This window comes from Musca vetustissima, unplaced genomic scaffold (assembly GCF_032173495.1).
Source record: "Musca vetustissima isolate MV318-11 ecotype Yass unplaced genomic scaffold, APGP_CSIRO_Mvet_v1 utg21637, whole genome shotgun sequence".
Classification (NCBI taxonomy): domain Eukaryota; kingdom Metazoa; phylum Arthropoda; class Insecta; order Diptera; family Muscidae; genus Musca; species Musca vetustissima.
Genome location: NW_026885325.1, coordinates 283,636 through 309,089, shown reverse-complemented (window position 1 = coordinate 309,089; position 25,454 = coordinate 283,636). Strand labels below are relative to the sequence as shown.

The window sequence follows — 25,454 nt, the reverse complement described above, 5'->3', positions numbered from 1 at the left end:
GAGGACCCTAAAAAAATAATCGTTAATAAATCCACGCCTATGGAGGAGCCTAAAAAATATTCTTTAATAAGTACACACCTATGGAGGAGCCTAAAAAATATTCTTTAATAAATTCACGCCTATGGAGGACCCTAAAAAATAATCGTTAATAAATCCACGCCAATGGAGGACACTAAAAAATTATTCTTTAATAAATCCACGCCTATGGAGGACCCTAAAAAATTATTCTTTAAAAAATCCACGCCTATGGAGGACCCTTTAAAATATACTTTAATAAATCCACGCCTCAGTTGGCCCTTGAAAAATATTATTTAATAAATCCATGCCTATGGAGGCCGGATCATTTCTTTTTTTAAAAAAAACACATACATTTTATAAAAAAACACTTTGGCCTTTATTACCAATTAAGAGAGGGGGGCAAGTAAATATACTTAAATTAAATTATATACATACATTTATAAATTAACAATTAAAGAAATTAAATGAAATGATTATTGAGTATCGTGAGAAGAGTCGTGGGACAAATTATCACAATAAATGGGGAATGATAATCAAATATTGTCGAAAAAAAATACCCGAATGATGTATCCTTAAAAACTATCACAGTTGTAATTCTTAAATATTAAAGATTTACGCCACTTGTTCTTCAGATGTAGATGGCGTTGTATCACTTGTACTATTGCTATGCTGTTTATTCGCTGCCGAACCTCGAACACCAAAGTGACGCATTAACACACGTTCTACGGCATGCAATGGCGATTCGAAGATCAGACACAAAATAAATGCCAGACCAAATGTGTTCAGGGTATGTGTAATCATGTAGTTCATCTGAAAGTATGGGAATTTTTCAAATTAAAATCGATTCGGCAATGAGAATTTTCTGAAATCTTACCATTTCAATGTATCCGGCACGTTCCACAGTTCGCTGACTGGCTGTAGTATAAAGCTCGACAATACCATTGCAGAGATAAGCACAGTAGGTTAATCGGGAGAATGGTACAAATACACGCCAGCTAAGCATACGTTGAACCCATCCGCCATGTCCCGTGGTCACTGCCAACACCAACCAACCAGTTGCCAAATTCCAGGCTAATTTATGCAGGCCGGCATATATGGTGCTTTCAATGTTGGAGTAGGGAGCGGAATAGAAGCGACTTAGAGAGAACATGGAACCTACACCCATAACACAACCTAGGGTCCACATTGTACGCACCAAGGTTTTTGACAATTTTATTCTGGAAGTATTGGAGTTTAACATTAAAAAAATCGCTGAGGTGTGAATTTTTTATATATAAAAGTTCGCTTCAGGTTCACTGAAATTTGACTCAGGTCTTCGGAAGTGTCTTTTTTTCTATAGAAAAAATTTGCCTCAGGTCTCCGGAAGTGTCTTTTTTCTATATAGAAAAAAATTCGCGTCAGGTCCCCTAAGGTGACTAATTTTTTTCTATAGAAAAAAATTCGAGTCAGGTCCCCTGAGGTGACTACTTTTTTTCTATAGAAAAAAATTCGCGTCAGGTCCCCTGAGGTGACTACTTTTTTTCTATAGAAAAAAAAATCACGTCAGCTCACGTCCCCTCAGGTGAACCAATTTTTTTCTATAGAAAAAAATTCGCGTCACGTCCCCTAAGGTGACTATTTTTTTCTACAGAAAAAAAATTCGGGTCAGGTCCCCTGATGTGACTTTTTTTCTATAGGCCTTGGTTGGAAATTTTGCGCCCCCTTAAATATATATTTACCTCTTGCAGTGTATCACATGTGCCAAGTAGCCAATTCCCAGGCCAATAAAATAGGCTGAGGCCCTCATGTGGGTCTTGATGTAAGTATCGTGATAATAATCGCTCAGAACCACATCCTCAGCTTCCCTGTAAAAATTGAAAATTGCCATTTAATTATTTTCAATTATATTCAGAATGTTATACTCACTTCCTGGTAACCATAAATGTGGGTTGGACCTCTTTCATATAGGTGACCACAAATGGTATAGCCGAAGTTATGCCAATAAGCCCCGCCAATACCGTTAAACCACATTTACGGAATTTATAGATCAAGAATAACACCAAGGGAGCTATGATAAATAGTTGAGTATCTGCCGATAAATACCAGGATTGGAACATGCACTGTAAGTATTCGAAATCAATTTTTTAATTTAAATCTATAATTCAAAATCCATTTTTTTCAGAACCTACCAAATTCTCTGTATCTATGTAATTGTTGATATATAAAATATTCAACCACCACGAGGATAGACAACGTTCCTGTTGCGGTTCAATACGCTTCTGCCAAATGGGTCCGTTGCCGATATTCAGAAACCAGGTCATATAGAAACCAATTACCACCATATAGGGTGGTGTCAGCCGAATATAACGCCCAAAATATAAAAATAATGGATTCAAGCGGCCCTTCCTCCTCTCCACTTCAACAAAGGCTATGCGGAAAAAGAGATAGCCGCTCAACAGCAAGTAGACATCGACAAAAAGTAGAGAATTTACAACGAAGCCAACAAGGGGATTTTTTAAATTCTGAAAGGAAAAAAACATTCGATATATTGGAAGTAGGATCTTTAAAGTAGACCCTGTTATAAACTTACCTCCGACATAAAATCCACATTATACAAAGGACTGCCGTATATAAAAATCGCCGCATGTCCAAAAAGTATAAAAATCATCGCCAAGGCTTTAACACCATTCAGAGGATTTAGCCCATTTTGATCGCCGCTGGGTTGAAATAGTTTTTTGGTATTTTCTGAAAAAAAAACAGTAACATAATTTTAATTCGAAAGGTGGGATATATTCGGAGGATCGAATATGGAAGTGTAAGACCCCCATTTGTACCTACCAATTACTGAAAATGATAAAAGGGCAGTCTTCCAGATTTCATTGCTGCTCATTGCTTTTTTCAGATCATCCTGGCTAGCTGACGATTTTTTCAGATAAATATGATAGCCGGTACAGAAAATTGTTAGAAAGGCAAAGAATATTACAATGGAACTAGAAGAAGAAGCACAAAATAAAAATAAGATTAAAAATATTTGGGTCAAATAAATAAAAATCCATGCCTATAAAGGGTCTTTGAAAAAAATATTCTTAAAAAGTCCTCGAGGTCCCTAGCAAAATATTCTTTAATAAATCCACGTCTATTGAGGACCCTAAAAATAATAAATCCACGCTTATATAGCTCCCCTGAAAAATATGTTTTAATATATCACTAAACCCATATTCTTTTATAAATCTACGTAGGACCCTAAACCAATATTCTTTAATAAATGTACGCATTCTTCAATAAATCCACGCCTATTGAGGACCCTAATAAAATAATCTTTAATATATCCCCACATATTGAGGACCATAAAAAATAACCTTTAATAAATCCACGCTTATTAATGACCCCAAAAAAATATTCTTTAATATATGCCCACCTATTGAGGACCCTGGCAAAATATTGTTTAATAAATCCACGCCTATTGAGGACCCTGGCAAAATATTGTTTAATAAATCTACGCCTATTGTGGACCCTAAAAAAATAATCTTTAATGAATCCACGCCTATTGTGGACCCTAAAAAAATAATCTTTAATGAATCCACGCCTATTGAGGACCCTGAAAAATATTCTTTAATGAATCCACGCCTCAGTTGGCCCTTGAAAAATATTCTTTAATAAATCCACGCCTCAGTTGGCCCTTGAAAAATAATCTTTAATAAATCCACGCCTCAGTTGGCCCTTGAAAAATATTCTTTAATAAATCCACGCCTCAGTTGGCCCTTGAAAAATATTCTTTAATAAATCCACGCCTCACTTGGCCCTTGAAAAATAATCTTTAATAAATCCACGCCTCGATATGACTTTTTGCACTATTTCTTTAATAAATCCACGCCTATTGTGGACCCTAAAAAAATAATCTTTAATGAATCCACGCCTATTGTGGACCCTAAAAAAATAATCTTTAATGAATCCACGCCTATTGTGGACCCTAAAAAAATAATCTTTAATGAATCCACGCCTATTGAGGACCCTGGCAAAATATTCTTTAATAAACCTGGCAAAATATTCTTTAATAAATCCACGCCTATTGAGGACCCTGGCAAAATATTCTTTAATAAATCCACGCCTATTGAGGACCCTGGCAAAATATTCTTTAATAAATCCACGCCTATTGAGGACCCTGGCAAAATATTCTTTAATAAATCCATGCCTATGGAGGACCCTAAAAAATATTCTTTTAATAAAAAAATATTCTTTTAATAAGTCCGCGCCTATTGAGGACCCTAAAAAATATTATTTTAATAAATCCACGCCTATGGAGGACCCTAAAAAATATTCTTTTAATAAATCCACGCCTATGGAGGACCCTAAAAAATAATCATTAATAAATCCACGCATATGGAAGATCCTAAAAAAATAATCCTTAATATATCACCACCTATTGAGGACCCTAAAAAATAATCATTAATAAATCCACGCATATGGAGGATCCTAAAAAAAAAATAATCTTTAATATATCCACGCCTATGGAGGACCCAAAAAAATATTCGTTAATAAATCCCCACATATTGAGGACCCTAAAGAAATAATCTTTAATAAATCCACGCCTCAGTTGGCCCTTGAAAAATATTCTTTAATAAATCCACGCCTCAGTTGGCCCTTGAAAAATATTCTTTAATAAATCCAAGCCTAAGGACCCTAAAATATATTCTTTAGTATATTCCTACCTACTGATGACCCTAAAAAAATATTCTTTAATATGTCCCCACCTATTGATGAACCTAAAAAAAATTTTAATAAATTGACGCCATAAATTGTCCCTGAAAAAATATTCTACCTTTATTATGGGTCCTTGACAATACTATAATATTTGTACAAAATTATGATTGACATTAAAAAAACCCGTTACATTTACTGCTATTATTACACAATCCCTGCATGTCAATTAGCCAAAAACGATATATACCTCTTGAGTACCCCCTGACAAAGAATACTTACGCATATGCAAACATTCCACCAGTTATGGTTCGGCTTCCGTTCGCCGCCTTTGACAATTGGCACATTTCAGCGTTGACCGTCACATTGCGTTGCAGAATATGGTGCAAGAAAATTGCAACATCTGAGCTACTGCAGGAGGCCGGTACACATTCGCCCCAATGCGAAATCACCGTCGGCTGAAAGAAAGAAACAAAAACAAAACAACAGTAAATTAAAAGCGAATGTTAACATGTGTAGTTGTTATTGTTTTTGTTGTTCGATTTAAGTTAATTGTATAATTACAATGCTCGAGACATTCAGTACATTATTCGGACGTACGGATCCAAGTGACCAAGTCAGTGATCAATGGCTGTTTGGTCGGTAGGTTGGCTGTGACTTTTACAACAGTTGCCGTTTGGCATTTACATTGAGAATTGCAGTCTCGAAATCGAATTGCCATTTTGCATGGAAATTATATTGGTGTTGTAGTTGTTGTTGGCAACCTTGTTTTATTGTAAGGTAATAAAACAAATAAATAATTGATTTATATGTAGCTGACATCGAGATGATGTGATGGGTTCACACATAGTTACCGATTTTATTTTAATTTGTGCAAAATATCAATTTTATGCTTGATCATGAGTATATTAGGGTGGATTAGTTTAAAGAATATTTTTTCAGGGACCCATTAAGGTTTTTTTTATTTATTAAGGAATATTTTGTTGAGAGGAGCTATCGAGATGGGGATTTACTAAAGAATATTTTGTTGAGGGACCCATTAAGGCGTGGATGTAATAAAAAATTTTTTAACAGAACCCATTAAGGCGTGGATTTATTAATGAATATTTTTCAAGGGCCAACTGAGGCGTGGATTTATTAAAGAATATTTTTCAGGGGCCAACTGAGGCGTGGATTTATTAAATAATATTTTTCAGGGCCAAAGGCGTGGATTTATTAAAGAATATTTTTCAGGCTCCCCATTAAGGCGTGGATTTATTAAAGAATATTTTTCAGGGGCCAACTGAGGCGTGGATTTATTAAAAAATATTTTTCAAGGGCCAACTGAGGCGTGGATTTATTAAAGAATATTTTTCAGGCTCCCCATTAAGGCGTGGATTTATTAAAGAATATTTTTCAGGCTCCCCATTAAGGCGTGGATTTATTAAAGAATATTTTTCAGGCTCCCCATTAAGGCGTGGATTTATTAAAGAATATTTTTCAGGCTCCCCATTAAGGCGTGGATTTATTAAAGAATATTTTTCAGGCTCCCCATTAAGGTGTGGATTTTTTAAAGAATATTTTTCAGGCTCCCCATTAAGGCGTGGATTTATTAAAGAATATTTTTCAGGGTCCCCATTAAGGCGTGGATTTATTAAAGAATATTTTTCAGGGTCCCCATTAAGGCGTGGATTTATTAAAGAATATTTTTCAGGGTCCCCATTAAGGCGTGGATTTATTAAAGAATATTTTTCAGGGGGACTATAAAGGCTTGGATTTTTCTCTCCATAATGTCAATGTCCACACCTACTCGTTGCTTATTTCATTGTGGCAATTTTTTTTCAAATATTGAGGTCAACTACCTTTCATATATTTTTTATTCAATAATAAACATTTCTAAGTACCTATTAAAATATTTTAATTGCTATTACAAAAAAACGCATATAATATGCATATGCAAATTTCGTAATGAGAATCTATAAATTTTAGCAAAATTGTTATTAGATGTTATTAATCATGCTGTCAGATTTTTTTTTTAATTTCGTTTTTATCTACAACAATTATTATCTCTCCATTACAATAACGAATTGTAATTTGCCATTGCAGAGTCTCGGGCATTCAACTGAGAGTTCATTATCACGCCTGACACCTGCTCTAGACAACACTTTCATTGATATTTTTTAAATATTTTCAAATTAAATAAATTATTATTTGATTATTATTTGATTGTATGCATTATTATTTAATACCCCAAAATATTCTTGAATTAAAATTCTATGCGAAAATAGAAATTAATGAATAAATTACCGCATGACATTCCCCTTCCGATGTAGAACAGGTTCAAAATCTGATTTTGGTATTTAACGGTTTAAATGAAGTGTGTAAAAATTAAAAATTTTAATTATCATTTTTGAGAATGTGCGGTAGTTAAAATATTTACTTAAATTATCCCACAAAGTATTTTAGTTCGCTGACGTTGGTAGACGTTAATAATTTTTGATTTGAATGATGACAAATAACTTCCAAAAAAAATTAATCATTATTCCAGCCTATTACAATTATCATTAACAGTAAATTAGAAAACAAACACGATATCTTCATTTCCATAAATTAAATCAAAATTATAATTTTCTCGTTTTAAATAAACCGAACAGCCGATTTAAATTTGACACAAAAAATATTTATGTCAATGAACTATGATCATCATTATGGAATTTACAAAACAAAATAATTTTTTTTTAAATTAACAATTAAAAATATTCTTGAAAAACTAATCTTTAATAAATCCACGCCTCTATTGGTCCCTGAAAAACTACTCTTTAATAAATCCACGCCTCTATTGGTCCCTGAAAAACTACTCTTTAATAAATCCACGCCTCTATTGGTCCCTGAAAAACTACTCTTTAATAAATCCACGCCTCTATTGGTCCCTGAAAAACTACTCTTTAATAAATCCACGCCTCTATTGGTCCCTGAAAAACTACTCTTTAATAAATCCACGCCTCTATTGGTCCCTGAAAAACTACTCTTTAATAAATCCACGCCTCTATTGGTCCCTGAAAAATATTCTTTAATAAATCCACGCCTCTATTGGTCCCTGAAAAATATTCTTTAATAAATCCACGCCTCTATTGGTCCCTGAAAAATATTCTTTAATAAATCCACGCCTCTATTGGTCCCTGAAAAACTACTCTTTAATAAATCCACGCCTCTATTGGTCCCTGAAAAACTACTCTTTAATAAATCCACGCCTCTATTGGTCCCTGAAAAACTACTCTTTAATAAATCCACGCCTCTATTGGTCCCTGAAAAACTACTCTTTAATAAATCCACGCCTCAGTTGGCCCTTGAAAAATACTCTTTAATAAATCCACGCCTCAGTTGGCCCTTGAAAAATAATCTTTAATAAATCCACGCCTCTATTGGTCCCTGAAAAACTAATCTTTAATAAATCCACGCCTCTATTGGTCCCTGAAAAACTAATCTTTAATAAATCCACGCCTCTATTGGTCCCTGAAAAACTAATCTTTAATAAATCCACGCCTCTATTGGTCCCTGAAAAACTAATCTTTAATAAATCCACGCCTCTATTGGTCCCTGAAAAACTAATCTTTAATAAATCCACGCCTCTATTGGTCCCTGAAAAATATTCTTTAATAAATCCACGCCTCAGTTGGCCCTTGAAAAAATATTCTTTAATAAATCCAAGCCTCAGTTGGCCCTTGAAAAATATTCTTTAATAAAGCCACTCCTTTATAGGCATCCCTGAAACATATTATTAAAAGTTATGGGAACGCCACTGTTAATGGCTTCCAGATAATTATCTGGAAATCATTATAATGATTCTACCACGTGTAGCCGTGACGTCGTTTGTAATCAAAACAAGTTACATTACTAGAATTCTTGTTTTTCTATCTTGCAGGTCTGGTCATTTGCAGAATATTTGTTTGTTTTTGTTTTGCCAATCGATTTCCCCATACTTTTCAAACGGCATTTACCAAACTGGTATTTGTGTTGCCGGTCGTAAAACGATTGGACGGACGACTAGACTGACTGACTTATTGATTACAAAACGTAGAATATAGTTCTTCTAGAAACTACTAATGGCTAATGGGGTAATGTCGCAAAAAAAATGTTGCAAAACATATATTTCCATATTTAATGGAAACACAGCTACTAGAAGTGGTGGTGGTATAAGAGTGGGGTATAAGACTTAATGTGAGTCTCATATGAGAAGAATATGTAATGTCTTTAAATTAAAGGCCTTGATATGGGTTCTTTTGTGGGTCTTCCATTATTTAAATATCTGTTTTGGATCGTTCATAGGTAAACATTTGTTAGGATAAAAGGTCTTCCAAAGTGTTTATGGGAGAATCCACCCTGGTGTCTTCCACATAAAAAGTTTACAAACAAAGTAGAGACATTTTTTTGCAAAAGAAATTCAAATTAAAAAAATCTTACCTCAGTCCTTTGTTGATAATGTTGCGGCGGTTCTGCCTCTCCATCCCCATCCAGTAATATTCCATTCAGCGTCACATCAACTAGACAATATTGAACGATTACAGCTTCCTGATAATTCCAGCCAATCGATGTTGGTGTTGTTATTGTTGTTGTTGGCTTACTCGAAGATTCTAAGCATTGATCAAAATGTCCCATTTGATAGTAGACTTTACTGCCGGTGCCAATGGCATTTCGTACCGAGGCATCGTACACTGAAACGAAGTGAATGGAATAAATTAATTGTTTGTATTAAATAACAATAATAAAACTATTATGAAATTTATTTTGTTTTTCTTTTTTTGTTTAGTACATTGTCACCAAGAAGGTTGTAAGTAATGCAAATTTAAATTATCGCGGCTCGACAATGAGATACGCAACAGTGGAGCTCTATGTTTGTTTTTTATGAATATTTTTTAAGGTTCTCAATAGGCGTGGATTTATGAAAGAATATTTTTCAAGGGCCAACTGAGGCGTGGATTTATTACAGAATATTTTTTCAGGGACCAATAGAGGCGTGGATTTATTAAAGAATATTTTTCAGGGACCAATAGAGGCGTGGATTTATTAAAGAATATTTTTCAGGGACCAATAGAGGCGTAGATTAATTAAAGAATATTTTTTTCAGGGACCTTCAAAGGCGTGGATTTATTAAAGAATACCTTTTCAGGGACCAATAAAGGCGTGGATTTATTAAAGAATACCTTTTCAGGGACCAATAGAGGCGTGGATTTATTAAAGAATACCTTTTCAGGGACCAATAGAGGCGTGGATTAATTAAAGAATATTTTTTTCAGGGACCTTCAAAGGCGTGGATTTATTTAAGAATATTTTTTTCAAGGGCCTTCTGAGGCGTGGATTTATTAAAGTATTTTTTTCAAGGGCCAACTGAGGCGTGGATTTATTAAAGAATATTTTTCAAGGGCCAACTGAGGCGTGGATTTATTAAAGAATATTTTTCAAGGGCCAACTGAGGCGTGGATTTATTAAAGAATATTTTTCAAGGGCCAACTGAGGCGTGGATTTATTAAAGAATATTTTTTAAGGGCCAACTGAGGCGTGGATTTATTAAAGAATATTTTTCAAGGGCCAACTGAGGCGGGGATTTATTAAAGAATATTTTTCAAGGGCCAAGGGCCAACTGAGGCGTGGATTTATTAAAGAATATTTTTAAAGGGCCAACAGAGGCGTGGATTTATTAAATAATAATTTTCAAGGGCCAACTGAGGCGTGGATTTATTAAAGAATATTTTTCAAGGGCCAACTGAGGCGTGGATTTATTAAAGAATATTTTTCAAGGGCCAACTGAGGCGTGGATTTATTAAAGAATATTTTTCAAGGGCCAACTGAGGCGTGGATTTATTAAAGAATATTTTTCAAGGGCCAACTGAGGCGTGGATTTATTAAAAAATATTTTTAAGGGCCAACTGAGGCGTGGATTTATTAAAGAATATTTTTCAAGGGCCAACTGAGGCGTGGATTTATTAAATAATAATTTTCAAGGGCCAACTGAGGCGTGGATTAATTAAAGAATATTTTTCAAGGGCCAACTGAGGCGTGGATTTATTAAAGAATATTTTTCAAGGGCCAACTGAGGCGTGGATTTATAAAGAATATTTTTCAAGGGCCAACTGAGGCGTGGATTTATTAAAGAATATTTTTCAAGGGCCAACTGAGGCGTGGATTTATTAAAGAATATTTTTCAAGGGCCAACTGATGCGTGGATTTATTAAAGAATATTTTTCAAGGGCCAACTGAGGCGTGGATTTATTAAAGAATATTTTTCAAGGGCCAAAGGCGTGGATATATTAAAAAATATTTTTCAAGGGCCATACTGAGGCGTGGATTTATTAAAGAATATTTTTCAAGGGCCAACTGAGGCGTGGATTTATTAAAGAATATTTTTCAAGGGCCAACTGAGGCGTGGATTTATTAAAGAATATTTTTCAAGGGCCAACTGAGGCAGTGGATTTAACAATAAAACAACAAAATATTAGTTTCAAGGGCCAACTGAGGCGTGGATTTATTAAAGAATATTTTTCAAGGGCCAACTGAGGCGTGGATTTATTAAAGAATATTTTTAAAGGGCCAACTGAGGCGTGGATTTATTAAAGAATATTTTTCAAGGGCCAACTGAGGCGTGGATTTTTCAAGGGCCAATTAAAGAATATTTTTCAAGGGCCAACTGATTTGGATTTATTAAAGAATATTTTTCAAGGGCCAACTGAGGCGTGGATTTATTAAAGAATATTTTTCAAGGGCCAACTGAGGCGTGGATTTATTAAAGAATATTTTTCAAGGGCCAACTGAGGCGTGGATTTATTAAAGAATATTTTTCAAGGGCCAACTGAGGCGTGGATTTATTAAAGAATATTTTTCAAGGGCCAACTGAGGCGTGGATTTATTAAAGAATATTTTTCAAGGGCCAACTGAGGCGTGGATTTATTAAAGAATATTTTTCAAGGGCCAACTGAGGCGTGGATTTATTAAAGAATATTTTTCAAGGGCCAACTGAGGCGTGGATTTATTAAAGAATATTTTTCAAGGGCCAACTGAGGCGTGGATTTATTAAAGAATATTTTTCAAGGGCCAACTGAGGCGTGGATTTATTAAAGAATATTTTTCAAGGGCCAACTGAGGCGTGGATTTATTAAAGAATATTTTTCAAGGGCCAACTGAGGCGTGGATTTATTAAAGAATATTTTTCAAGGGCCAACTGAGGCGTGGATTTATTAAAGAATATTTTTCAAGGGCCAACTGAGGCGTGGATTTATTAAAGAATATTTTTCAAGGGCCAACTGAGGCGTGGATTTATTAAAGAATATTTTTCAAGGGCCAACTGAGGCGTGGATTTATTAAAGAATATTTTTCAAGGGCCAACTGAGGCGTGGATTTATTAAAGAATATTTTTCAAGGGCCAACTGAGGCGTGGATTTATTAAAGAATATTTTTCAAGGGCCAACTGAGGCGTGGATTTATTAAAGAATATTTTTCAAGGGCCAACTGAGGCGTGGATTTATTAAAGAATATTTTTCAAGGGCCAACTGAGGCGTGGATTTATTAAAGAATATTTTTCAAGGGCCAACTGAGGCGTGGATTTATTAAAGAATATTTTTCAAGGGCCAACTGAGGCGTGGATTTATTAAAGAATATTTTTCAAGGGCCAACTGAGGCGTGGATTTATTAAAGAATATTTTTCAAGGGCCAACTGAGGCGTGGATTTATTAAAGAATATTTTTCAAGGGCCAACTGAGGCGTGGATTTATTAAAGAATATTTTTCAAGGGCCAACTGAGGCGTGGATTTATTAAAGAATATTTTTCAAGGGCCAACTGAGGCGTGGATTTATTAAAGAATATTTTTCAAGGGCCAACTGAGGCGTGGATTTATTAAAGAATATTTTTCAAGGGCCAACTGAGGCGTGGATTTAGCCAACTGAGGCGTCGATTTATTAAAGAATATTTTTCAAGGGCCAACTGAGGCGTGGATTTATTAAAGAATATTTTTCAAGGGCCAACTGAGGCGTGGATTTATTAAAGAATATTTTTCAAGGGCCAACTGAGGCGTGGATTTATTAAAGAATATTTTTCAAGGGCCAACTGAGGCGTGGATTTATTAAAGAATATTTTTCAAGGGCCAACTGAGGCGTGGATTTATTAAAGAATATTTTTCAAGGGCCAACTGAGGCGTGGATTTATTAAAGAATATTTTTCAAGGGCCAACTGAGGCGTGGATTTATTAAAGAATATTTTTCAAGGGCCAACTGAGGCGTGGATTTATTAAAGAATATTTTTCAAGGGCCAACTGAGGCGTGGATTTATTAAAGAATATTTTTCAAGGGCCAACTGAGGCGTGGATTTATTAAAGAATATTTTTCAAGGGCCAACTGAGGCGTGGATTTATTAAAGAATATTTTTCAAGGGCCAACTGAGGCGTGGATTTATTAAAGAATATTTTTCAAGGGCCAACTGAGGCGTGGATTTATTAAAGAATATTTTTCAAGGGCCAACTGAGGCGTGGATTTATTAAAGAATATTTTTCAAGGGCCAACTGAGGCGTGGATTTATTAAAGAATATTTTTCAAGGGCCAACTGAGGCGTGGATTTATTAAAGAATATTTTTCAAGGGCCAACTGAGGCGTGGATTTATTAAAGAATATTTTTCAAGGGCCAACTGAGGCGTGGATTTATTAAAGAATATTTTTCAAGGGCCAACTGAGGCGTGGATTTATTAAAGAATATTTTTCAAGGGCCAACTGAGGCGTGGATTTATTAAAGAATATTTTTTATTAAAGAATATTTTTCAAGGGCCAACTGAGGCGTGGATTTATTAAAGAATATTTTTCAAGGGCCAACTGAGGCGTGGATTTATTAAAGAATATTTTTCAAGGGCCAACTGAGGCGTGGATTTATTAAAGAATATTTTTCAAGGGCCAACTGAGGCGTGGATTTATTAAAGAATATTTTTCAAGGGCCAACTGAGGCGTGGATTTATTAAAGAATATTTTTCAAGGGCCAACTGAGGCGTGGATTTATTAAAGAATATTTTTCAAGGGCCAACTGAGGCGTGGATTTATTAAAGAATATTTTTCAAGGGCCAACTGAGGCGTGGATTTATTAAAGAATATTTTTCAAGGGCCAACTGAGGCGTGGATTTATTAAAGAATATTTTTCAAGGGCCAACTGAGGCGTGGATTTATTAAAGAATATTTTTCAAGGGCCAACTGAGGCGTGGATTTATTAAAGAATATTTTTCAAGGGCCAACTGAGGCGTGGATTTATTAAAGAATATTTTCAAGGGCCAACTGAGGCGTGGATTTATTAAAGAATATTTTTCAAGGGCCAACTGAGGCGTGGATTTATTAAAGAATATTTTTCAAGGGCCAACTGAGGCGTGGATTTATTAAAGAATATTTTTCAAGGGCCAACTGAGGCGTGGATTTATTAAAGAATATTTTTCAAGGGCCAACTGAGGCGTGGATTTATTAAAGAATATTTTTCAAGGGCCAACTGAGGCGTGGATTTATTAAAGAATATTTTTCAAGGGCCAACTGAGGCGTGGATTTATTAAAGAATATTTTTCAAGGGCCAACTGAGGCGTGGATTTATTAAAGAATATTTTTCAAGGGCCAACTGAGGCGTGGATTTATTAAAGAATATTTTTCAAGGGCCAACTGAGGCGTGGATTTATTAAAGAATATTTTTCAAGGGCCAACTGAGGCGTGGATTTATTAAAGAATATTTTTCAAGGGCCAACTGAGGCGTGGATTTATTAAAGAATATTTTTCAAGGGCCAACTGAGGCGTGGATTTATTAAAGAATATTTTTCAAGGGCCAACTGAGGCGTGGATTTATTAAAGAATATTTTTCAAGGGCCAACTGAGGCGTGGATTTATTAAAGAATATTTTTCAAGGGCCAACTGAGGCGTGGATTTATTAAAGAATATTTTTCAAGGGCCAACTGAGGCGTGGATTTATTAAAGAATATTTTTCAAGGGCCAACTGAGGCGTGGATTTATTAAAGAATATTTTTCAAGGGCCAACTGAGGCGTGGATTTATTAAAGAATATTTTTCAAGGGCCAACTGAGGCGTGGATTTATTAAAGAATATTTTTCAAGGGCCAACTGAGGCGTGGATTTATTAAAGAATATTTTTCAAGGGCCAACTGAGGCGTGGATTTATTAAAGAATATTTTTCAAGGGCCAACTGAGGCGTGGATTTATTAAAGAATATTTTTCAAGGGCCAACTGAGGCGTGGATTTATTAAAGAATATTTTTCAAGGGCCAACTGAGGCGTGGATTTATTAAAGAATATTTTTCAAGGGCCAACTGAGGCGTGGATTTATTAAAGAATATTTTTCAAGGGGGCCAACTGAGGCGTGGATTTATTAAAGAATATTTTTCAAGGGCCAACTGAGGCGTGGATTTATTAAAGAATATTTTTCAAGGGCCAACTGAGGCGTGGATTTATTAAAGAATATTTTTCAAGGGCCAACTGAGGCGTGGATTTATTAAAGAATATTTTTCAAGGGCCAACTGAGGCGTGGATTTATTAAAGAATATTTTTCAAGGGCCAACTGAGGCGTGGATTTATTAAAGAATATTTTTCAAGGGCCAACTGAGGCGTGGATTTATTAAAGAATATTTTTCAAGGGCCAACTGAGGCGTGGATTTATTAAAGAATATTTTTCAAGGGCCAACTGAGGCGTGGATTTATTAAAGAATATTTTTCAAGGGCCAACTGAGGCGTGGATTTATTAAAGAATATTTTTCAAGGGCCAACTGAGGCGTTTTCAAGGGCCAACTGGATTTATAAAGAATATTTTTCAAGGGCCAACTGAGGCGTGGATTTATTAAAGAATATTTTTCAAGGGCCAACTGAGGCGTGGATTTATTAAAGAATATTTTTCAAGGGCCAACTGAGGCGTGGATTTATTAAAGAATATTTTTCAAGGGCCAACTGAGGCGTGGATTTATTAAAGAATATTTTTCATTTGCCAACTGAGGCGTGGATTTATTAAAGAATATTTTTCAAGGGCCAACTGAGGCGTGGATTTATTAAAGAATATTTTTCAAGGGCCAACTGAGGCGTGGATTTATTAAAGAATATTTTTCAAGGGCCAACTGAGGCGTGGATTTATTAAAGAATATTTTTCAAGGGCCAACTGAGGCGTGGATTTATTAAAGAATATTTTTCAAGGGCCAACTGAGGCGTGGATTTATTTCAGAATATTTTTCAAGGGCCAACTGAGGCGTGGATTTATTAAAGAATATTTTTCAAGGGCCAACTGAGGCGTGGATTTATTTAAAGAATATTTTTCAAGGGCCAACTGAGGCGTGGATTTATTAAAGAATATTTTTCAAGGGCCAACTGAGGCGTGGATTTATTAAAGAATATTTTTCAAGGGCCAACTGAGGCGTGGATTTATTAAAGAATATTTTTCAAGGGCCAACTGAGGCGTGGATTTATTAAAGAATATTTTTCAAGGGCCAACTGAGGCGTGGATTTATTAAAGAATATTTTTCAAGGGCCAACTGAGGCGTGGATTTATTAAAGAATATTTTTCAAGGGCCAACTGAGGCGTGGATTTATTAAAGAATATTTTTCAAGGGCCAACTGAGGCGTGGATTTATTAAAGAATATTTTTCAAGGGCCAACTGAGGCGTGGATTTATTTTTCAAGGGCCAATGGCGAGGTGTTTTATTCAAGGGCCAACTGAGGCGTGGATTTATTAAAGAATATTTTTCAAGGGCCAACTGAGGGGCCAACTGTGGATTTATTAAAGAATATTTTTCAAGGGCCAACTGAGGCGTGGATTTTTAAAGAATATTTTTCAAGGGCCAACTGAGGCGTGGATTTATTAAAGAATATTTTTCAAGGGCCAACTGAGGCGTGGATTTATTAAAGAATATTTTTCAAGGGCCAACTGAGGCGTGGATTTATTAAAGAATATTTTTCAAGGGCCAACTGAGGCGTGGATTTATTAAAGAATATTTTTCAAGGGCCAACTGAGGCGTGGATTTGGGGCGTGGATTTATTAAAGAATATTTTTTCTGGGTGTAGGCACATCCTCCTGTAGAGATGAAGAAGGAAACCTAGTGACAGATACAGACTGCGAGCTGATGATCTGAAAAGAGCATTTTGAAAAACTTCTGGTATCAAATAGTAGCGGCGAAGAGGATGCCCTAGAACCAGTAATAGAGGATGGTGTAGAGTGTATACCAACTAACCAAGATGAGGTCAGAATAGCAATCAATCGGCTGAAAAATAATAAAGCAGCACGGGCCGATGGATTACAAGCCGAACTATTAAAGACTGGTGGTCCGATGCTGTAAAGGAGCATGCACCAGCTGATTAGTACAATTTGGCTAGAGGAATGCATGCCCAATGATTGGAACCTCAGCAGTCTGTGCCCCGATATGTGCCAACTATAGAGGAATAAGACTCCTTCCCATCGCATATAAAGTGTGCAGTGTGAACGGTCAATGGTCAATGACATTATTGGACCATACTAATGCGGCTTCAGACCTGGCCAAATCCTAGAAAAAAACCCACGAAAAACACATCGACACATTCCAACTATTCGTCGACAATAAAGCCGCATTCGACAGACTTATACATTCAGAGTTGTATGAAGCTATGTCTGCGTTTGGCATTCCTGCAAAATTAATTCGGCTGTACATGATAACTTTAACTGGCACAAGATCAGCAGTTAAAGTTGGAAAGGACTTCTCGGAGCCCTTTAATACCGAACGAGGATCCAGACAAGGTGACAGTTTGTCGTGTGACCTTTTTCACATCCTGCTGGAGAAGGTCATAGGAGAGGCAAAGGTGAACAGAAATGGCACTCTGTTCACAAAACAACACATATTACTTGCCTACGTCGACGACATCGACATAATAGGTCGAACATTGAGAGCGGTAACAGCTTCGAGGTAGTCAAAGATTTTATATATCTTGGCACCGCCATAAATAAAACAATTGACATTAGTTTTGAAATTCGGAGAAGGATTGTGATGGCCAACAGATGCTACTATGGTCTAAGTAAGCAGTTTAGAAACAAGGCCATCTCCCGCCAGACCAAACTCACACTCTAAAAGACGCTGATACTACCCGTGCTATTATATGGATCGGAAGCATGGGTACTTACACATGCAGATGAGGCAGCTCTTGGAGTGTTTGAGAGAAAAGTGCTAGTGACAGATACAGACAGCGAGCTGATGATCTGAAAGGAGCATTTTGAAAAACTTCTGGTATCAAATAGTAGCGGCGAAGAGGATGCCCTAGAACCAGTAATAGAGGATGGTGTAGAGTGTATACCAACTAACCAAGATGAGGTCAGAATAGCAATCAATCGGCTGAAAAATAATAAAGCAGCACGCGCCGATGGATTACAAGCCGAACTATTCAAGACTGGTGGTCCGATGCTGTAAAGGAGCATGCACCAGCTGATTAGTACAATTTGGCTAGAGGAATGCATGCCCAATGATTGGAACCTCAGCAGCCTGTGCCCCGTGCACAAAAAAGACGATATGTGCCAACTATAGAGGAATAAGACTCCTTCCCATCGCATATAAAGTGTGCAGTGTGAACGACAATGGTCAATGACATTATTGGACCATACTAATGCGGCTTCAGACCTGGCCAAATCCTAGAAAAAACCCACGAAAAACACATCGACACATTCCAACTATTCGTCGACAATAAAGCCGCATTCGACAGACTTATACATTCAGAGTTGTATGAAGCTATGTCTGCGTTTGGCATTCCTGCAAAATTAATTCGGCTGTACATGATAACTTTAACTGGCACAAGATCAGCAGTTAAAGTTGGAAAGGACCTCTCGGAGCCCTTTAATACCGAACGAGGATTCAGACAAGGTGACAGTTTGTCGTGTGACCTTTTTCACATCTTCTCCAGCAGGAGAAGGTGAAGGTGAACAGAAATGGCACTCTGTACACAAAACAACACATATTACTCGCCTACGTCGACGACATCGACATAATAGGTCGAACATTGAGAGCGGTAACAGCTTCGAGGTAGTCAAAGATTTTATATATCTTGGCACCGCCATAAATAAAACAATTGACATTAGTTTTGAAATTCGGAGAAGGATTGTGATGGCCAACAGATGCTACTATGGTCTAAGTAAGCAGTTTAGAAACAAGGCCATCTCCCGCCAGACCAAACTCACACTCTAAAAGACGCTGATACTACCCGTGCTATTATGTGGATCAGAAGCATGGGTACTTACACATGCAGATGAGGCAGCTCTTGGAGTGTTTTAGAGAAAAGTGCTCCGAAATATCTATGGGCCGATCTGCGTTGACGGTCAATATATCGCTGTCGAATGAACCATGAGCTGAACCAGCTATTCTCGGACATCGGCATTGTTAGACGCATTGAGCTGCAACGACTACGTTGGCCAGGTCATGTTGTGAGAATGGATGAAGATGCCCCAGGCAAAAGGTATATCAAAGCGAACCAGCTGATGGCTCACGCAGAAGGGGAAGGCGACGAATAAGATGGAAAGATCAAGTTTAAGACAACATCGCTGAATACGATCTTTCAAAATGGAAAAAACTACGCAATAGAACAACGCGCCTGAAAATCTGTTTTAAGCTAGGCTTATGGAACGAAAGTTCTGTCACAAGCCAGCTAAGTAAGTAAATAAGGATTTTTTAAAAATTATTTTTCGACAAAATGCAAAGGCTTGGATTATTTCAAAAAATGTTTTCCAAAAATTCCTAGGTCTTGAATTTTTGAAAATTATTTTTTATAGCTATTTGAAAGAAAGAAATAAAAATAATATTTTTATGTGCATGTATTTTTTTAAAAAATATTTTTACAATCATCAACAGGCGCCGATTTTTTGAAAATTATTTCTCATAGCCATCGATAGGATTGGATTTATTAAAAAATTGATGTCACAGCCATCGATAGGCGCGGATTTATTGAAAAGAAGATCTTCAGTCTATTTATTGCCCTAAGATATTTTCCTGTCCACATAGGACACTCAGATTCTGTCTTCAGAAGGCCTGCCTTTCAGATGATCTTCTGTCTATAGAAGACCTATAGTGGTCTTCTATTCATAGGCAAATTACGAAAAAAATCCATAGATGTTGAGTTTAAAAAAAAAATTTCTTTAACATTGGCGTATAGTTAAAAAATATTTTTAATAAAAACCACAGCAATCTAAAAAAGTACAGGGTATTATGTCTTTGTGGATATGTTTGTAACAGGTAAAAGGAATCGAGATAGACCCATGGTTCCTTTTGAGAATATGCATATAATAACTTTCTGTCACATGTCCGTCCGTCCATGTATTTTTGTGAACAAAGTACAGGTCGCATTTATGTTCCGATTTGGATGAAATTTGGCACAAGTCACTTATTTGGCCCAAGGACGGACCCTATTGAAATTGGTTCAGATTTAGATATAGGTCCCATATATAGTTTCGTCCGATTTTTTGTAAGTGGAGCACCATACTGCAAATATTTGTCCGATTGAGACAAAATTTTGCACATGGTATTGAATTAGACCCAGATTGATGCATGCGAAGTTTTATTAAAATCGGTTCAATTTAGATATAGCTCCCATATATAGTTTCCTCCGATTTTATGTGAATGGTGCGCCGAACTCCCAATATTTGTCCGATTGAGACAAAACTTTGCACAGCTTACTGAAACAGGTCCATGCTTATGTGTGCGGAGTTTTATTGGAATCGGTTTAGATTTAGATATAGCTCCCAAATATAGAGTCGTCCGATTTTATGTGAATGCTGCAACAAACTCCCAATATTTGTCCGATTGAGACAAAATTTTGCACAGAATATTGAATTAGGCCCAGATTGATGTTAGCAAAGCTTTGTTGAAATAGGTTCAGATTTAGATATAGTTCCATATATAGTTTCGTCCGATTTTATGTAAATGGTGCACCAAACTCCCAATATTTGTCCGATTGAGACAAAATTTTGCACAGAGTGTTGAATTAGGTCTAGATTGATGCATACCAAGCTTTGTCGAAATCAGTTCATATTTAGATATAGCTCCCATACATAGTTTCGTCCGATTTTAGGTAAATGGTTCACCAAACTCCCAATATTTGTCCGATTGATACAAAATTTTGCACAGAGTACTGAATTAGGTCTAGATTGATACTTGCCAAGTTTTGTTGTTGAAATCGGTTCAGATTTATATATAGCTTCTATATATAGTTTCGTCCCAATGTATGTAAATGGAGCACCATACTGCCACATTGGTCCGGCGCTGATTGATGTATGCGAAGTTTTGTTGGAATCGGTTCAGATTTAGATATTGCCCCTCATATAGTTTCGTCGGATTTTATGTAAATGAAGCACCAAAGAGGCAAATTTAGGACGGTGAAGGGTATCATATAGTTGGCCCGTCCGACTTTTAAACTTTCCTTACTGGTTTTTATTAGCGAGACTTTTCCCAGAAGGGAATTTCCTCCCTAATACAAATTTCCGTATTATATTAGTTTTTTTTCTGTTTATTTTCAGAACGCAGCTCTCTTTAGCAAAGTACCATGTAAACATGACCACTTCAATTAACAAATGTTTGCAAAAAAGTGTTAACGTGCGAAAAAATATCGATTTAAAAAAGTATATATATATATATATATATATATAAATAGCGGAAATTTATTAAAGATGTAACTAATTCATTCAAAAGACACAAACAAAACACACAAAAAAACAAATATTTGATATTCTATACGGAGTAGACAATAAGTACCTGGAACCTTTATGGCAGATTCTTTTGTTTTCAATTTGTCAACACCAACAACAAAAATACATTACAAAGAAGTGCAACGAAATTGAAATGCATTTATTTGATGATAACAATAAATATTTTTTTTGTCTACTAATGGCTTTTAATTTATTTGTAGTAGTAGAAAAAATGATATTTTTTTAGGAAATTAGCATCACATCACCATTGCAAATCATTTTTAAAATTAATGACGTAGTGTGTTACGATTTGGCCAGACAGAGAGACGGGTTGTTGACGTTCTTGTTTCGTTTATTTGTTTTTGTTTTTTTTTTTTAATATCAATAGGAAATAAACAATAAAATACTTTCTTTATATGGTGGCTATTTGCAAAGGTGAATATATTGGAATTTTAAAAATAAAAATATCCTAACATAAACTTTTAAAATTAATTAGAACAGGTTTTTTTTTGATTCGGATACCACCATATGCTACAACAAATGTCAGTACCAGAATTAGAATTTAGAGAAATGGGTTGTTATTATTTACTAATTTAAGGTGATTTTTTTTAATATTTACCTAAAAGCAGAACCGGTAAAAATTTCTTTGCCAAATTGTGAAAAGGCCAACTTTTAAATATTCCTATTGATAATAATTAACCATAGATGAATAATCTTCATTTTATTTAAGCTGATTAAAAAAAAATGTAAATAATTTTCTTTCATTAATTTAAAAGCGATTTGAATAAAAGTAATTATTTATGCGTAGACATTATTAAAACGTGCATCTATTTTGTTTTAATATTCTGCGCCATGAACACCGGACGGACGATTCAAAATGCATAAAAATAGGCGTGGATTTTTTTAAAAGATATTTTAGCGGCTAAATTAGTCGAGGATTTAAAAAAAAAAATATTTTTAGCGATAGGCGTAGATTTTTTAAATAATACTTTTAGAGGCCTTAAAGTAGGCGGATTTGTTTAAAGAATTTTTTAGCAGTCTAAAAATAGGCGGATTTTTTTAAAGAAAAGTGGCCTGGATAGGTCTTGGATTTCTTAAAGAATTTTTAGAGGCCTAAAAATAGGCGTGGATTTCTTAAAATTTTTAGAGGCCTAAAAATAGGCGTGGATTGCTCAAAGAATTTTTAGAGACCTAAAAATAGGCGTGGATTTCTTAAAGAATTTTTTGGAGGCTTGAAAATAGGTGTGAATTTCTTAATGAATTTTTAGAGGCCTAAAATAGGCGTGGATTTATTAAAGAATATTTTTGGAGGCTTGAAAATAGGTGTGAATTTCTTAAAGAATTTTTAGAGGCCTAAAAATAGGCGTGGATTTATTAAAGAATATTTTTGGAGACATACAAATAGGCTCAGATTTATTAAGGAAAATTTTGGAAACATACAAATAGGCTCAGATTTATTAATGAATATTTTTGGAGACATACAAATAGGCTAAGATTTATTACAGAATATATTTAAAAATAGGCGGATTTTTTTAAAGAAAAGTGGCCTGGATAGGTCTTGGATTTCCTAAAGAATTTTTTAGAGGCCTAAAAATAGGCGTGGATTTCTTAAAGAATTTTTTAGAGGCCTAAAAATAGGCGTTTTTTTAAAGAATCTTGGATTTCCTAAAGAATTTTTTAGAGGCCTAAAAATAGGCGTGGATTTCTTAAAGAATTTTTTGGAGGCTTGAAAATAGGTGTGAATTTCTTAATGAATTTTTAGAGGCCTAAAATAGGCGTGGATTTATTAAGAATATTTTTGGAGGCTTGACAAATAGGCTGAATTTATTAAAGAATATTTTGGAGGCCTAAAAATAGGCGTGGATTTATTAAAGAAATTTTTGGAGACATACAAATAGGCTCAGATTTATTAAGGAAAATTTTGGAAACATACAAATAGGCTCAGATTTATTAATGAATATTTTTGGAGACATACAAATAGGCTAAGATTTATTACAGAATATATTTAGAGACTTAATATGTGTAGGGTGAGGCTATATATCTGTCAACAGTACCGAGCATTTGTATACCCCTCACCACACTGTGGTACAGGGTATTATGTCTTTGTGCATATGTTTGTAACAGACGAAAGGAAACGAGATATACACATGGTTCCATTTGAGAATATGCATAGGATCACTTTCTAAGTCCATTTATTCATGTCCGTAAGTCCGTCCGTCCGTCTGTCTGTATGTCCATGTTAAATTGTAAACAATGTACAGGTCGCATTTATCATCCAAATTGGACGAAATTTGGCACAGCTCATCTATTTGGTCCAAGGAGGAAACCTATTGAAATTGGGAAAAATCGGTTCAGATTTAGATATAGCTCCCATATATATTTTGGTCCGATTTAATATAAATGGTGTACCAAAGTCCCTATATATTTTTTGATATGCACGAAATTTGGCATAGCCTACTGGATAGAGCCTGGAATGATGTGTGCTGAGTTTCCTGAAAATCGGTTCAGATGTTGATATAGCTCCCATATATATATATATATATATATATATATTCGCCCGATTTAATGTAAACGAAATTTGGCATAGCGCACTGAAGAATAAAGTCTAGAATGATGCGTGCTGAGTTTCCTGAAAATTCGTTCAGATGTTGATATAGCTCCCATATTTAAGGTAAATGGTGTACCAAAGTCTCTATATATCTTTCGATTTTCACGAAATTTTGCATAGTGTATTGAATTGAGTCTAGAATAATGTGTGTAAAGTTTCGTGATAATCGGTTCAAATTTAGATATAGCTCCCATATGTATTTTCTTTCGATTTTACATAAATTTGTCCCATTGTACGCAAACGACTCTAAACTTGTCCAAATGAAATGAAATTTAGCATAGGTTCCAGAAAGACATAAATATTACATATTCGAGTTCGTTCAATTTCATTTCAATGTTCTTTCGAAAAGGCGACTTCTATATATATATATATATATTTATTTTTTATAATAAACTAAAACACTAAGTAAACAATAAAGATCGAAAACTAAATCAAATAGTAAACAATTTTGCATGCCCAATACACATGTCTTTCAATTCTGTATTGACTTACTCGATACAGCCCACTGGGCATTGTTTAATAGACCCCATAGAGTGATATTTAAATCACGTTGACAATTCGTATCCTTGATGAATTCTAAACTTCCACGAAACAACAACACTTCATTTGGAGTCAAATATGTTGATGGTGGTGTTTCAAAACTTTTCACAGCGTCAGCACTAGCCAATGACAAATTTGAAATGGCCAACAACAGCAATAAACATAATTTTAATAGATATTTTAGCATTTTCATTGCACACTTTTTTAATTTAATTTCTAACACTACTCAGTGAAATTATATTCTGTGTTTTTTCACAATCTGCCAACCATACACCTCCGTTCGTAATTCCTTTTAGATTGTGTATGTGTCACAGAAATATCTATTCACTACTTTTTTTAATATTTATATAATAATATTTTTTTTAATATTAATTTCTTTCTTTAAGTCGTTTCATAGATTCTTATTATTTTATATTGAAAATTTAATAATTTTTATTTTTTCTTAATTTTCCGTTTCTCGCCAACCGTTCGGGTTGATGTTTAAAACTCAACTGTTATTAACATTGCGGCATAGCTTAGCTTAACTATTAACGGACGGTCGGCCGGCCAAGCTTAGCTAATGCTAATGACAATTAACTATACAACAACACAACATGTTTGATCATACCAAAACATTTTTACAATCTGTTGCAGAGTTCGATTATGGGTTTTTGGATTTTCAAATGTAAACGAATATTGCTGTTCTTTTATTACCAAGCCCATTACATGGTCATCCACAATCGAATGGATGGATCGATTGGCAATAAAAATTAGAATTTAATAAAATAAAAATGTTGTAAATGATTGCTTTTAGTCAATATTTAATTGGAGGCATTTTAATATTGATCTGCTCATTTATTTTATTTTATTTTTTTCTTAAAACAAAATCTTATAATAAATAAATAATTAATTGGATACTCTTCTTTTAAGCACTATAATGTAAAAGTAGGCGTGGAGTTTTTTTAC

The 25,454-nt window shown here is 35.0% G+C and overlaps 3 protein-coding genes across 3 annotated transcripts in view; 2 read left to right on the top strand and 1 right to left on the bottom strand.

Moving 5' to 3' along the window:
• Nucleotides 1-25,454, top strand: part of LOC133332524 (26S proteasome regulatory subunit 8) — a 272,100-nt gene that overhangs the window by 57,055 nt on the left and 189,591 nt on the right. The gene's annotated exons all lie outside the window — the stretch shown is intronic.
• LOC133332525 (farnesol dehydrogenase-like) overlaps nt 1-25,454 on the top strand; it is a 428,435-nt gene that overhangs the window by 300,420 nt on the left and 102,561 nt on the right. The gene's annotated exons all lie outside the window — the stretch shown is intronic.
• Nucleotides 631-24,696, bottom strand: LOC133332511 (nose resistant to fluoxetine protein 6-like). The gene is made up of 10 exons (XM_061540911.1): nt 24,462-24,696; nt 9,136-9,386; nt 4,978-5,153; nt 2,836-2,987; nt 2,588-2,742; nt 2,187-2,519; nt 1,924-2,117; nt 1,737-1,862; nt 893-1,235; nt 631-828 (listed from the first exon to the last, which is right to left on the bottom strand). Exons 1-10 carry the CDS (start codon nt 24,694-24,696, stop codon nt 631-633), a joined length of 2,163 nt encoding a protein of 720 aa, XP_061396895.1.